At 39.1% G+C, this 16,311-nt stretch overlaps 1 protein-coding gene across 1 annotated transcript; it reads left to right on the top strand.

The window, feature by feature from the left end:
- The first annotated feature begins 696 nt into the window (after nucleotides 1-696).
- On the top strand, nucleotides 697-10,813 carry slc6a1b (solute carrier family 6 member 1b). The gene is made up of 14 exons (XM_053316814.1): nucleotides 697-943; nucleotides 1,245-1,376; nucleotides 1,493-1,593; nucleotides 2,082-2,191; nucleotides 2,617-2,749; nucleotides 3,698-3,832; nucleotides 4,826-4,929; nucleotides 5,475-5,599; nucleotides 6,036-6,148; nucleotides 6,372-6,503; nucleotides 7,879-7,981; nucleotides 8,219-8,319; nucleotides 8,731-8,898; nucleotides 10,700-10,813. The coding sequence occupies exons 1-14, from the start codon at nucleotides 697-699 to the stop codon at nucleotides 10,811-10,813; spliced, it is 1,818 nt and encodes a 605-aa protein (XP_053172789.1).
- The last annotated feature ends 5,498 nt before the right edge of the window (nucleotides 10,814-16,311 follow it).

Genomic DNA, 16,311 nt, shown 5'->3' with positions numbered 1-16,311 from the left:
TCTAAATTTCTGTTAACATGCATTCACTGGAGGCAATTAAAAGTGATTCTTATTGCCTGAGAAGTCTTTATTTGATCCCGTGGGGTTCACGGATCGTGGGCCAATTTTTTTTCTTTTTTCGGCCCCTGAAGAAATGTCATCCAATTAAAATGGATGAATGGATACATGATATTTTATCAGTAATATACAATGTCTTTGTTTCAGCACCAATCAACACAACGTTCCTCTATATTCAATCTTAAAATCAAATTTTTATTTTTATAGAAAACAAGATAATTCAATTTTCATTTCACTGAAATTCAGGTTCACATGCTTAAAGTTTATCTTAAATAATGTTAATATCTGAAAAAAGGCCAAATCACTGAAATGAATCCCTCACTATTATTATATTTTAAATTGATTGATTTGCATGAGGAACAAGTTAAATTCATCTAATTTTAATTGCTTCTCAATACTGATGATGATTTTTTTGTGAATTTTTATCTTAATACATATTAATTTATGTTTTCAGGATCGCTCGACTGCTGCTAAGGTGCCTCCGCTTCTGCTCCTGATTACTGTCTTTACCCCGATTATTCGTCTCTGCTCGGCGGCCATCTGGGAGCTGGGTGTACGGGACAGAGAAGCTGCTGTCTGCCTGGACCGGTGCTGAACCCCCTCTCCACTGGTCAGGACTATCCAACTCGCACAGTGACCATGGCCACCAACGGGACCAAAGCCACAGACGGACACGTCTTAACGGAGACTGTCAACGACGCGCCAACCACCACGCCAAACGACAAACCCAAAACCTTGGTGGTGAAAGTGCAGACGACGAAAAAGGAGATACCCGAGAGAGAAACGTGGGGTGGCAAATTTGACTTTCTTCTCTCTTGTGTCGGATACGCAATCGGACTCGGAAATGTCTGGAGATTTCCTTATTTATGTGGGAAAAACGGAGGAGGTAATCAGGAATTCTGGCAATTTTCCAGTTTTTCCATACACCAAAAGGAGTGCAAAGGTTTTGAGATCCAAACCTACCAGTTTACTCCGGGAGGTTTTTTAATTGAAATGAATTTAAATCTATTCCAGTCCATCATAGCCGCATGCGTAATAGCGCACAATCAAAAGTATGCGCGGTGATCTGGGGCGAAGTGTGACAAAATACTCCCTTTACCCAAACATCTTATCTGGATTATGTTGAATGTTAATAGATTTATGGTTTACCTTCACTTACACACCTTTACCTCTCAACTCTCATTCAGGGGCCTTCTTGATTCCCTACTTTTTGACCCTCATATTTGCTGGCATGCCCCTGTTCTTTCTGGAGACGGCTCTTGGTCAGTACACTTCTATTGGAGGGCTTGGAGTGTGGAAACTGGCTCCAGTGTTCAAAGGTAAAAGCTACTTTTGCATTATCCTCAAGGCTCTAAATTATATTTTGTGTTAATTGGCTGCTTCATGAAGGCCAAGTTGAATAAAAGACATAACTATTTTTCTCCCATTGTTTCAGGTGTGGGTCTGGCTGCTGCTGTTCTGTCCTTCTGGCTCAATATCTATTACATTGTAATCATTTCCTGGGCTCTTTACTATCTGTACAATTCCTTCACTGCTGTGAGTATTTGATCTTTATAGCCATGCTGATCCTGAATAATAAATATAAAAATCTAATGATGTGCCCTGGGTGTAAAATGATGTTAATACTTTTTCAAAGTTTAGGGGGGAAATCCTGAAAATCTGTTTGAAAAACTGTCTCTTCCCATATGTAGTAACCCAGGTTGTATTTTTACATAGTAGCAGGTTCTGTTTGTCAGCACCTCTTTTATAAGGTTGCACAACCCTTAACAGGGTATGACATTTATTACTTCCTTTCCCACATAATTAGTGCCTTACACAAGGTATTGATAAATGCATTTGGGGATGAGGCATTCACTCCTTTGAGAAGAGCATGAAATCTCAATGTCCCGAATGAGTATCATGGACTTGGCTGCTCGTCAGCCAGAGAGAATGGAATCCGGTGGTGGGAGAGTGATCCAAGTAAAAAGAGCTGTCTGTGTGATTTTTTTTTCCTCTTTCTTTTTTTTTCTTTCTTTAATTTTCAGGATCTGCCATGGCAGAGTTGTGGCAATCCCTGGAACACAGACCGCTGTTACACCAACTACAGCATTGTAGACACCAGAAACCTAACCAGCGCTGTGCAGGAGTTCTGGGAGTAAGCTGGACATAAGAGTTTGTTTAGATCACAAGAACACTTAACTACTGTGAACAGATTTTTAGTTACACTGAAGGTAATTTCACCTGCGGTGCATAATGAGGATCAGAGTCTGATGTGGCCAATTCACTGAATCTTTTAATATCCATCATAGAAGAGGAAATTGCACACATTTCACAAATGGCCTCAAGCAAAACTGTGTAGATGTGTAGACATGTCCATGTGTGCATATAAGCATGTCTTCCTTTGACTGTGGTGCCTTAAAAAAAGCTTTAGTGGTGACAAAAGAAAGCCAGGGAGAGGGCCTTTGGGAATATTCAGACCCATGTACGCATATTTGTTCATGCACTCATGCATGCTGCATGTATGAGATCAGAAATGCATTTGTGCTGTGTAGTAAAGACCACTGTACTCCTACCCTGCAGACGTAACATGCACCAGCTGACTGATGGTCTGGAGAAGCCTGGGGAGGTCAGGATCCCACTGGCTATTACGCTCGCAATTGCATGGGTGCTGGTCTATTTCTGCATCTGGAAGGGGGTCGGCTGGACTGGAAAAGTAAGTTTGATAGGAACACAATGACAAAAAATAATAAAGAAGGAGAAAAAACTAAATCTACTGTAAATTTAATTTGCATCATTTCACTGCAACAAAACACCAATTACCAATTACAAGATATGACTGGGTTTGTGATTACATAACTTCACTTAACCCTTAATTCATCTTCTTTCAATTTGTTTTAGTTTCTTACTAGTTTAGGATGAGCTGAAGTTTGAGATAAGACATTTTTTAAGTTTAACAAGCTGTACTGTGATTGATTATTTTAAAAACCATATAAAATTTCAATTTTACAACTGCTCAAGTTAAACAACACAAAGTACAATACCAACTCCTCTTTTTCTTTAAGAGGCTATATAGGATTATACATGCAATTTCAGTCATATTCAGAGCACTCTACATACAGTAACACAAACATCTACATTTTCCACCAAGTGACACAAAGGCCAAAACATTTCAGATTTCCTTCCACACATTTTTCAATATCAATGTCTGTTTATCTTTACGTTATGTTTTTATGTAGTGGGCATCATCTTTTGAGAGCAGACTTGATTTTTACCACAGCGTCAGCAACAGAGTCTCTGCTAGTTACACACTTATTCAGTAGATTTTTTTTATCATGAATCATCTGAAATGTGTTGATAGCACAGTATGAAATTAGTTCAGATAAGGAGGGAAATAGTGCACTGGTGTGTGTGCTGAACCCAACCATTCTGGGGTCATCTTGCCTCCAGGGAATGGCTGACTAGGTCACTGTGTTGTGGAGATGGTGCCGCAGTTACGGTGTTCAAGATAAGCTTAACAACTTAGCAGTTTTCACTTCTCGTTCAGTTTTGTTGCCTCGCAGGAAAAATATTTCTGCCGTAATGTTCAGTGGCTGTGTCATTTTAAAGGTTTTGGTTTGGATTGTCAATATACTTGTTCTAAAAATGACTCTGTGTCCTACAGGTGGTGTACTTCTCAGCCACATACCCTTACTTCATGCTGTTCATCCTGTTTTGCCGTGGCATCACTCTACCCGGTGCCTTTGATGGAATCCTCTTCTATATCACACCTGACTTTGAAAAACTTAAGCAATCTGAGGTAGGTTCTCTGCTCTCTCCCTCTCTCTCTATAGGCCCAGATGTCTAAAAGCAGTTTCTATTTCGTGACACTTGGTACACAGTAGCTTTTTTATTTACCAACAAAATAAAGATGGCTGCACAGGATAAACTGAGCTTAAATGAGATGGGTTTTGGCTTTCTACAGGCTACAGCAATGGCCTGTCAAATGATGACTTACAGAACCTGAATTCTAGCCTGAGAGTATTCTGAACCTGAAAGTGAATAATTATTGTGCATGCAGAGGTTATACTAGCCAAAACCATTCTCATTGAGTCCACAGTCTTGATACTGTGCTAACATTCACATATAAGGCCTTTAACAATAACTTTCAATTGCATGAATACCAAAATAGTAGAATCAGATGTGCACCAGCATCCAGTTTTCCCTTGAAAGTAGTGCCAAACATGTAAAGAATAGGACGTCTGATGGATGCATATATATTCATTGCTGATGCAGGTTTTAGGAGGGTTGAAATGTGCCACTAGTAGTTACGGTGTCACATAAATCTGTGTCCAGAGGAAAAAAATATTGTAAATAATGTAAGTTTCATTGTGAAAAAAGAGACTCCCCTGTCATCAGTAAAGCTCAGGTAGGCAAAGTAATGATGCTTGGTGAGGTGAAGTGAGGTGATGCGAAGCAAAATATCACAAAACAAGGCAGGGTCTCACTGAATTGAGTGTGACAAGATTGGATGCAATGTGATCAGAGTGGATGAGATAGGACCAAGTAGAAGAAGACAGTTCGTGGGTGTTACATCCACCTGGAACAACTATTTGTCCCAGTTCCTTCCATTATATTAAAGGTTTACAAGAGACGAGATACATCTGTGTACATGGCTTCATAGGCCCACTCGCTCAAAATGATGAAAAAGGTCATATTGGGTTTTTTTCTGGTATCTCTATTCAGCATAATTTCTGGATGTCTGTTTATTTAAATGTCTTTTCTACTCTGTGTGTGTGTGTGTGTGTGTCAGGTGTGGCTGGACGCTGCCACTCAGATCTTCTTTTCCTATGGACTGGGATTAGGCTCTCTGATTGCTCTTGGCAGTTACAATCCCTTCAATAACAACGTATACAGGTAGGTGATTCATAAAATGATTTCAGTTGATTTTCCTTATGAATTAAATACCTCTTCAGATGAAATTTACTGCTCCAACACCGGCCACTCACACATCCTTTTATAAAGGAGACTGTGCAGATGTCTCTTCCTGGGATTATTTTTGGTTTCCTGGCAACATAGTGGCTACTGCACCTTCTATTTTGGGACTATTTGAGCCTCTAGCTGAATCGGTTCTTTGATTATTTTGGCTCTAGCTTTTGTTTTACACTCATTGACACAGACGTTTGGTTTGCCTCTGCCACTTTCACTTTTGTAGAGTAAACACTGTTCAGCCATGCAGCTGTGTACATCTACAGTATAGTTCCGACTATTTTCAAACAGCTCACTGCCATTTTAAAAGAACAGGTCAATATAAATGTTTTCAGCTGCTGTGCTACTGCAGGATGCAAAATGACTTTCCACCATCCCTTTCACCCCACCCCTCTCGACAATGTGTGACGGGTTGATAAGGAATTGATATAAGTGTGACAATGGCTGCCTTGTGCTTTGTCTCTCCCCCACAGAGATTCTGTCATTGTCTGCTGCATCAACTCCTTCACCAGCATGTTTGCTGGCTTTGTCATTTTCTCCATCGTGGGATTCATGTCCAATGTAACAAAGAGACCCATCGCTGATGTGGCAGCCTCAGGTAATTGCAATCAATGATGAATGACAATAGACACAAGAGATACTTGTGAATGTGCAAAAACTAGCGCCTGAAATTGCAAGATATGTTACTCTTTCAGTCAGAAGGAAAGAAGGGAAGGTTTAATTCTGCAGCTGTATGACAGTTCTGATTTCTGGATTTAATAAAAGGAAAAGTTGCTCAGTGATTTGCAAAACTGTCTGTCCTTTCCAAATACCCATGTTTGACATTCAGCACTAGGGACACATTGGACTTACTTTTTTTGGTATTCCTTGTTTTACCCCATGTCACTGTTACAGTGCTATCATTGTACACATGTGTGTATATATGTTTGTGTGTGTGTGTGTATGTGTGTCATTATCATTTTTTGTCATAATCATACAATTGATCTTTTATTAGTCACAAGGTCAAAATATCTATCGTATTTGTGTTTTTTCAGGACCTGGCCTTGCATTTTTGGCTTATCCTGAGGCCGTCACTCAGTTGCCCATCTCTCCTCTCTGGGCCATCCTCTTTTTCTCCATGCTGCTGATGTTGGGAATCGACAGCCAGGTATAGAAAATCCAACAAACATAGTCTCAGTTGAAGTTTGGGAGCATAAGTGCTTTGTTTCGGCCAAAGACATAAAAAAGCAATGCTTCTTAAGACCAGGATTTAATTTTACTGTAACATTTTACTGTCAGTTCATTCAAGCTTAGTAATTGCCCTAATGTTTTCATTGTGACAACAATCTATTACATAACTGAGTTTTGACATGACTCTTCAATCTTCCCAGTTCTGCACTGTGGAAGGCTTCATCACTGCGCTGGTCGATGAATTCCCTCATGTGCTCCGAAAACGCAGAGAGATCTTCATTGCGGGCGTTTGCCTTGTTTCTTACATCATTGGACTGTCCAACATCACACAGGTATATACTTATTTCTGTCTGGATAATCCACAGACTCTCTAAAACATTACTGGGTATTTAGTTCAAGAACACAATCACAGAATAATAAAATTACGCAATAAATCATTTTACTCAGACTTGTAATATTCCCAGAGGACACCAGTGGTCAGACAGATGTATAGTAACCAACAAGACGGTTTATTCAGTGAGGTCGTTAGCTTGCCAAGTAGATGTAACATGAAATCCACAGAGAATCAGAGATCAAGGGGTCACACTCTCTCTCTGCGACTGTAGTTCCTTTCCAAGGTGATTCAGGTCATTTAGCATCATGTTTCAGTTTGCAAACATGAAACAATAGAAATAGGTTTATAGCCATGATTCAGTTTCACTTCCACTTGAGTCCAGAACAAGATATCTCAGCATCTGATTCCTAATGATTGTGGTGAACACCCGACCTACTGTCAAGCACTACCTTCAGGTCAGAATCTACCGCTGACCAGCACTTTTCTCTGATACGGTATGTGTGAGTAATCGTGGCCCACAGAGGACAAATTCTCTGCCATTTTTAGTGGCACCATGAACAGGCCACAACTTTCACCTATTCATAAATAGGTGTCTCATAATTTCTCTCTGACAAAATGCTAATTGACCATATTAACAAGGTCTGCATAAACACTTGTCAAAAAAGGCATTTAGAGAATTTCCCTTTCTAGTTTGTGCAAAACATGCTCAACAAAATGACTACTGTTGGTGTTGCACAACGTCGACTAGAAGTTTTGTTGCAATTTGAAACAAAAGTAAGAATTTAAGAACAAGTGAAGAAAGCAAAAGTTGGCAAAGATAATTCTGTGTCCGTCCACTTGTGAGCTAAAAATGACGAAACCACTGCAGGCCAAGGTCATGTTTGCCAGTGACACTCGAATACCGTGCTTTGTCCTTCCACTTCTGCCACACTGGATTCCCATCATACACAGCTCTGCTACAATGAGGCAGTTACACTAATCGCTGCTCTAGGCTGTATAAAGTACATCAAGCTTCACAGAGAAGGAGCTGATGAACTATAGCAGGTCCCTTTGAGCTGGTCCCCATAAAGGTCCAATGTAGGCAAGAAATTGTGGATGGACAAGAAGTGTTTCATACATGTCTGATCTCCACTGGTCCTGCCAGAGCTGCACATCCACATACATCATATAGTTTCTGTGAGCAAGGCTTAGCCACCAATTCTGTCCTCACCAACGACCAACACTCTCCAGCCACAGCCGCTGGTGCCCTCACCCTTGATGTTATTCCACTTGACCAGTTTAGAACTGTCCTTCACATCCAACACTATAATTCCTTATTTTATGTTTGCCCACTTCTCCTTCATATATCTGATCATCTTCTTTTCTTTTTGCAGGGCGGTCTGTATGTGTTCAAGCTATTTGACTACTATTCAGCTAGTGGGATGTGCCTGCTCTTCCTGGTCTTCTTTGAGTGTGTTTCAATTTCATGGTTCTATGGTAAGCCACACTTATGTCTCAGTAATATTTTTAAAACTTTTTCCATATAAAAATAGACAGGGAATAAACATTGCTGCCCTTTAGCTGCAGACTAAATGGGAGCTAACATACCACTATCTAACATCTAAGATTCAGGCTAGAAATGCATCTGAGATCATGAATTACAGACCGTATCTGTATCCATACAAGACAATAGCAAAAAAAACAGTATTCATGATGATTCATTTTTGCTTCCAGGTGTGAACAAATTCTATGACAACATTGAGGAAATGATTGGCTACAGGCCCTGTCTGTGGTGGAAGGCCTGCTGGGTCGTTTTCACTCCCCTCATTGTGGCTGTAAGTGTTATCTTCAGGAAACATTCAGGTGTTAACCAACAATGTACCAGACACCAACGGGGAAATAACACCCCATCAAAGACAATATATAGGCTTATGAGGTCTGTATCAAGAATATTTTAATCCTTACAGGTAAAACTATGTCATGGTCACTTTTCTTTTCTAATTATTTGAACTGTGTGCATCTAGTTAATGTTTCGCGTTATCAACTGCTGTTGACCTCTATAATTAAATAGCTTTACAGTTATACTATACCTCATTACAAGACCATTGCAATTTTTTTTTGAGACTGAGACTGAAACCTCATGCTAACATCTTAAAGACACAAGTCCATCATAGTTGATCAATTGTACAGCTCTGCAGTTCAAAGTTATGGATATGCTGATGTTTCCCCATGTCTCCTGTATCCAGGGAGTGTTCTTGTTCAGTGCAGTGCAGATGGTTCCCCTCACCATGGGAGACTATGTGTTCCCAGCCTGGGGCCAAGGGGTCGGCTGGTGCATGGCCCTCTCCTCCATGATGCTCATCCCTGGCTACATGGGCTACATGTTCCTCACACTCAAAGGCACATACAAAGAGGTAAGATCAATGTGGATTTAGTCTAATAGTGTATGCAGTCAATAATGTTTAATCTGTTTTTAGCTGTATTTTCTCAGAAGTAAAGAAAACTTGCTTTTACACCATACAATTGATTGATTGAAGGGTTATTATAAAGACAGCATGTGGGGTTACCTACACTTACCTGCAAATGCAACATAAATCTAAACACAATCTTTACAAATACACATAAAGGAGATGTTAGTACACTTTTACATTTGTATGCTGGTCAGTGTGGTTGCAGCTATGTGGCCACAGATTTCCGAGGACATATGCATCACTGCATCCACCTACAAGCATTTCACACATCCTTTAGCTGGGTTGAATTTAAATCTGCAGTCGGCAGTGAGGCAAGCTCTGTGTTAAGAGTTTCAAGTGGATTACTTGGTATGCAAGATTTTCTTTTTAAATTATTATTATAGGGATGGTAGAATAATCCAACACCGGGCTAAATTTTAAGTGTGCTGATGGAGTGTGAAGATAAAGTAATGGAAATATGAAACATGAGTCCTGAGGATTTGGGAAAAAAAGAGATCAGTTTTAACCACAGAAGATTGCTCAGATGAACATTTCTGGACACCCTGCAGTTTTTTAACCAACATAATCTGGCACTAATACATTAACCACAATACACTGACCCAGGATTTATATCATTTTCACTTACATTATTAACATTTACATAATGTCTGGCGCTGGAAGTAGCAACAGAGATTTAATACAGCAGCAAAAAGTCTTCACATTCAATGTTAAAGTACTCCACTGTGATTTAGTTCTGTGTTATAACTGCACTGTAGGACTGTTGTTCATTGCTATTCTAATGAGCAAACACATAGGCATGCTGGGTAATGATGTGATAATTGCCATGAGGACTAGAACAGTGATAAAAGGATTAGTAAAATAGAGTTTCTAATTAGTTCAGTTAAACAATTTTAGATGCCTTTTTTTTTTTTTGCTAAACCAGTCACTGACTTCTCTGTAAATTGCATGCACTTGTATGCAGCAGAATTGTACATTCATACATTTTTATTGATATGATGATCTTAATCTGTGGCAGATAATACCTTTTCCGGCATGCCATTTACATTAAGAGCTTTTTGATTTGCATTCATCCACAATGCACTGAATAATAAATCCATCTCTATAAGGCCCTTAGTGACAGATATAGCTTTATAGCCAGCACTGACAGAATAAATGGGCCATAATTGCAGGCAGTGCAATAGAGGCTGTCAGAGGCGATGTGCAGGTGTCTGATCCTACAGTACCAGCTGATTGTCTAATTGTAGCAATCAGCCAGCTGATTAGCGCTCTGCACCCAGGCGGACGCTTAGTTTCACAAATACACCATATAAATGCCTGCTGTACCGATGACCTCGGGTCCAACACTATCCATAGTTCAGATCATTTGGAAGATTCACCAAGTTTAGGATGGTATGATTTCGTTTTAGGATCTCAGTATGTGTGCCTTTTATTTTACTTTATTTGCCGATCTTAAACTGTATTTCTTCATATAATGATGAATCACATCAGAAAGAATGTATAAATGTATTTTCTGATGGTATCTTGTGGAAGATGTTTACATTCAGAGCCTGAGGCAGTGCATTCATCAAGCTCACAGCTGTGTTGCTGGTGTGTTTTGTTACAGTTTATGCGTTTGATCACAAACTTTGCAGCTGTTTGTGTCCTGCTGACAGTGTTTTATTGTAATTTCAACAACACCAGTTCATCTTTCAGCTGTGCGACACCAGAGGGGTTATGGCTTATCTTTACGCTCCTCATTTTTCAGCGTCTGCGGCTGATGATCAAGCCTGTGATGCTGGTGAAGGCTCAGGAAAATGGCCCGGACCAGCAGACAGAAAACCAGAATCAGAACCCTGCCAACGAGGAAGCCTACATCTAGAAACTTCTGTTTGTCTCTCTGTCTCGACGGCCAGACGGGCACTGTACACAGAAGAAACGTAATCAAGGTTGGGAACGACCACCAGACTTCCATGTCTGCTTTTATTCACCTACCTCCTGGGGACACGTGAGACCAACCTGATTACACAGTTATTTTTAGGGGTTTTTCTGTTTGTTTATTTGTATAATACAGAGTTATAAAACTTATGAGGAAAAACAAACTACCCAGCAAAGTTGTTGTGTAATTATGAATTTCATTATGCAAAAAAGTTAGTCTTTTTAGAAAAGAAAATGTGACTTAGGAAATTACTGTACATTGAATATATAATTTAAATTTGGAGGCCCGCGTTGATTCAATAGTATTGTGCAACTTTGAAGATATGAATTAATCTACTAAACTACAATTACTGTACAAAGAAAACTATTAGTTAAATGCATTTTGCTTGTACATGAAATAAACACATTAAAATGAATGCAGTGTAGTAGGTGAAAAAATGCAATTTGAAAGTTTGTAAAGTGAAAATTTTGACATTGAAAAAAATTTTAAGGCAAAGACAATATGGGAATGTGCAACAGGTAAGGCCAAATCTGCTTGTATGTATAAAATATAATTTAGCCAGACTATCACTTCCTTGCAGGATCCTGCAGTTCGCCTGAAATGTTTACCACCCATGTTTGGGGCTACCTTTGAAAAGCACAAGTACAGTATGGAATTTGAAGCGTCCAACTTCTTTTGGCTCGATTGAAACCTGTGACAACAGCAAAAATAACTTACATAGGATAAATAGCAAGAGACTGTTATAATTGTTTCTTTGTTTTCTAAAGAACAATAACTTTGTATGTCGTCTGAATCTTTTTTGTAGAATCATTTTTAGGTCATTTTCTATATGTGAGAGTGAGAAGGACCAAAATCATACTCAAGTTTAAAAGATTGGTGCAGGCAATTGACCCTGTGAGTATATAAATCACAAATTCAAAATCAGGCATCCCCCACATGCCTCACTATAAAACGACAGGGTAGTAAAAATGACATCCACCTACAAGCACAATTTGGATCTGTGCACTGCCACCTCTAACACACTATAAAGGTGTACCATTAGAGGAAACCCACTGTGTGTGTACAATAATTTTGCCAGAGAGGGAGTGTTTGGAGAATTTCTCCTGACAACCAGTTAAGTGGAGAGAAAGAGTTGTGTTGCAATAATAAGCCAACACTTATTCAGATCTATATTTTAAACACTGAGCACACTGTCTCAGCACTTGGAGTCCAAGGCAAATTTCTCTTCGGGGACAATAAAAGTATATATCTATTTATATCTATCTATCTAGAAAGAATAAGCTGTGTGATGGTTATCTATGATAGCAAACACTATTCTGACTGAAACCGTTTACACGTAAATCTATTTAGTAAGCCACTCCTCAGGAACAAAAGGTGGATCTCACCATATTCTCTCAGATACTACAATGATACACTGAAACAATTAATGCTGTATTTAAAAAGAAAAACGAGTAAATATTGTCAAAAATCCATCATTTTTTTCCTTCTATAAATCCAACATGCTACCTTAAGCAGCAACAAAATGCGAACACACAAACAGACATAAAGACTATACAACACTTGGTATACAAACTGAGGCACACTTAAAAAAATTGATCCAACCCGTTGCCTCTCTTCCATGTGCTATTTCACTTTTATCATTTCTTTCAGTGGACAAATTAACTGTGACGGCCTTCACTCAGTCATTTTAGTAGAAACCATAGTGCGTTTCTATCTCGTGGCAAGTGCATATTTCCAATATCAGACTTGGTGAACAACACTTTGGCTGAATCAAGACAAAAGTACTGTTAACACAACAGGACATAGCCAGATGCTACATCGGCCAACACCACTGAAACTACTCCTTTTCATAGGGTAAAGGAAAACCTATTATTACATATCAAGCTTGTTCGGCAATATACAAACATTACTGTAGAAGCAGACTTTGTGAGAGACCACAGATATAACTGTATTACTATAAAGAGGGATCAAGAAAATTTGCTTCTGTGGCAGCTACTTGCAGCAGGAATCAGGTTGAACCAGTCCCATTTTTTTCTTTTATTTATGTTTTTTTTTTCAAAGATATGTAAATTAACATGTGCAATGACAAAGGGTTTGGTGAATTTAGTATAAAGTTACCAATACTGCAGTTTTCTCTCTTGAATGATGTTGTAAACTGGACTGTGTAATACATGTATCTGTGAATGTCCGTACAACCTGAGTTTTTCTTTTCTTTTGTCTAAATGTTGAACAAAAAAATGTGATATTATTTGCTGTTTTCTGCAATAATATTATTATCTCAGAAACTAAAGCACATATCGCTCTCAACTGTAAAAATTATAATTACAATAACAGAATAGAGTAATAATGAAGATGATAATAATAATGTAATAGAAATGTCTAGTCAGAGAATATTGTTTTGTATATTTCTAGCTGTTTCATGGGCCTAATGTAAAATATTATATGTAAAAAAATATAATAAATGTCTTTAGATGGTGTTATATGAAAAAGCATGATTGCAATATATGTTATCTGCAAAAATAAATAAAGACCTATAGATTATAATGTCTGTGTCATGCAGTCTTTGTGGTGAAGGAGTGGTTATTGTGAGAAAATTCTGTTCAATCCTGAAAATACATAAATGGTTAATTGTGGAAACTACAAATACCATTCCTATTCGTTAAATGGATTTGACTCTGAGTAGCTACAAGCGCTGGCTTAAAAGGTATGGAAATGCTCTTCAAACATGCTTTCTGCATTGTTGAGTGAGATGGCTTTGCATGGCACTGACCTACTCAGTGTTATGCTAATGCTCAATTTATTGCATAAGTAGAAATGAATATGCAATCAGCTCCATCATCGCAAGAGATGTTCTCTGTAAACTTAGCAGACAGTTACTGACAAAATGGTTCTTGCCACAGTAAAGATCATTGTGACACCTGCACTGAGAGCTGTGCCAACAACGACACTATAGCTGTCCTGGCTGACAGCCAAACCCTCCCAGTCACAATGCACCGTCCATCTCCCTGCTGTTATGCAGTAGTTAGCCTACAGTCATTGTAATCCAAATGACCGTCCAACCATCACCAAATGCAGAAAGAAGACCAGAATGTTTAGACGTCTTTATTTCAAATATGTTTTGAAGAAGGAATGATAAGGTAAAACTCCTGGCAAGACACATGATAAAGGGCAGAAGAATGTATGGTGTAGTCTTATAATCTCACAATATGCTGATCTTTGTTTAGTTCGACATGTTCCTGTTAGCTTTTTACATAACACTAACAAGAAGAATTGAGAAGATAAGAATGAAGAATATAGTTGATATTTGGTGTAGGCTTTGATTTCATTATTCCCCAAACGGATGCACCAAGCTCAACTCATAAGAGACCGGGGAGTGACTAATAAAACTAAGTGTCCATCTAGCAGGGTCTGAAACCTTCATTTTGACCATTGAATCAACAAATTAACAATCTGTACACTTTTCATAGCTATAGGCCAGGTGCATGAGGTGTAAAAGGAGGCAGAGTTTTAAACTTTTCTGTCAAACTTGAATTCTATAAATAAAGAGAGGATGCTGAGGGACAAGCAGATTCAAACTGGAGGGGAATAGACTGTTTTGCCTGTTTGGTTCAGTTCAGCCAGCTGACCTGCCTGAGCTCCTTCCCTCTCGTGACAGCAGGCCTTTCGCCCCACCTTCCTTTGTGACTATTTAACAGCTATAAAAACGTTTGCCTTTAGACATGGTCAGACACCTACTTCATTTGAAGCACACTAACACCTTTCGACTCAGATACCTCAGGCAGATGCTGGGTCAGAGGTAAGTGCTGCAGTAGAAACATGTGACTGCAACAGTTACAGCAATTTTCAGACAAGCAGTGTGTCAGTAGACAATATCTTGTTGCCCAATACACAAATACATGCATAGGATACACATACACTATGTATATAGAATTAATATATATCAATCTTGAGGTTATATTAATGATATTTTGTTTCATTGATTCTTGGAGCTTTGGTAATACTGTTGCTGTGACATTCATACCAATAAAGCAAATTTGAATATATATTTAAACACACCCTAATACAAAGGGAGCATCGGATGTGCTGTATGTTACAATGGTTACAGTATGTCATATGAGAGTGGCAGCAGGCTCCAGTCATCTGAACATGTCCCCAAGCTTTGCTCTGTTTTAGTAAGTTCTATCATGTGGAACAATTGCCATATATGCTCTGAGATCATCATTCCTTGCAAGTAAACTAAGCATATATGCGATCAAGATTGGAGGGGGGTGGGGGATAGGAGGATAGTAATTACCCAGCCCAACCCCCCAGAAAAACTGCACTAGACATAGAGGTCAAAACAAGTCTACAGTATGTGTATATGCAGTTGTTACAGATGCATACAGTGCACATATCTAGTGGTCACTGGTTCTGGTGCCCAGTTCTATGTGTCCACCAGGCACTAGCCACTGTATGGCTATCACTATCCTATACCGGTACAGGGGATCAGGTGTAGTTAAAGTGCAGTAAATGTAACCATTGTTATGGGTGACCCTAACCCGAAAACCTCCTTAAAGGATAAATACCGTTTTTTACAACCTGGACCTTATTTCTAGCAGAAAATACGATCATTTACTCACCCAGACAACTTTGGTGTCATTTGGACTCGTTCGGAAGAAATTAGCTCCAGTGGAGCGCCACATATATCCGTATAATGCAAGTACACAGGGCACCGAAGCGCAGCCTCTATATAACGCATTATCTGCGGCGAAACTAGTTCATTTCACCAATATTTAGTTATGATACATAAGTGCTATTCCCCTCCGAGCCCGTGGTGGCATGTGAGGGCAGGAGATACATGTCTGGATGTGTCAATAAACGTCTGTATCACAACACTGGAGTATTTCTGCTCAATGATAAACCGGGCTGTGGTAGAGACGTTCGGAAATGACATCATCCAGATCAGAGGTTAGTAGGTCAACCTACAGACCCCGGATGTTGATAACATGCTACCACGGGCTCGGAGGGGAATAGCACTAACGTATCATAACAAAATATTGGTGAAATGAACTAGTTTCGCTGCAGATAATGTGTTATATAGAGGCTGCGCTTCGGTGCCCTGTGTACTCGCATTATACGAGTATATGCAGCGATCAACTGGAACTAATTTCATCCAAATGACACCAAAGTTGTCTGGGTGAGTGTTATATGCTAGAAATAAGGTCCAGGTTGTAAAAAACGGTAATTATCTTTTAAACTACTGTTTGGTACCTTCTTACATACAAGTTTTTAGAGTCAATAAATCAAACTCATCGAAAACTGCTGGTGCAAGTTATTGAAATGGGAATGATGTGTCTGTATGTTCGTGTTTCTGTGTATTCGTGAGTATCGGAGGGAAAAAGAGAGGCTGATTTTATACCTGGTCAGACACATCCTTGGTTGTTCTATTCTGGTGAGCATGT

Source organism: Scomber japonicus, chromosome 3 (genome assembly GCF_027409825.1).
Source record: "Scomber japonicus isolate fScoJap1 chromosome 3, fScoJap1.pri, whole genome shotgun sequence".
NCBI classification, from domain to species: Eukaryota; Metazoa; Chordata; class Actinopteri; order Scombriformes; family Scombridae; genus Scomber; species Scomber japonicus.
The sequence above is the reverse complement of the archived record's forward strand: the minus strand, read 5'-3'. Positions and strand labels throughout refer to the sequence as shown.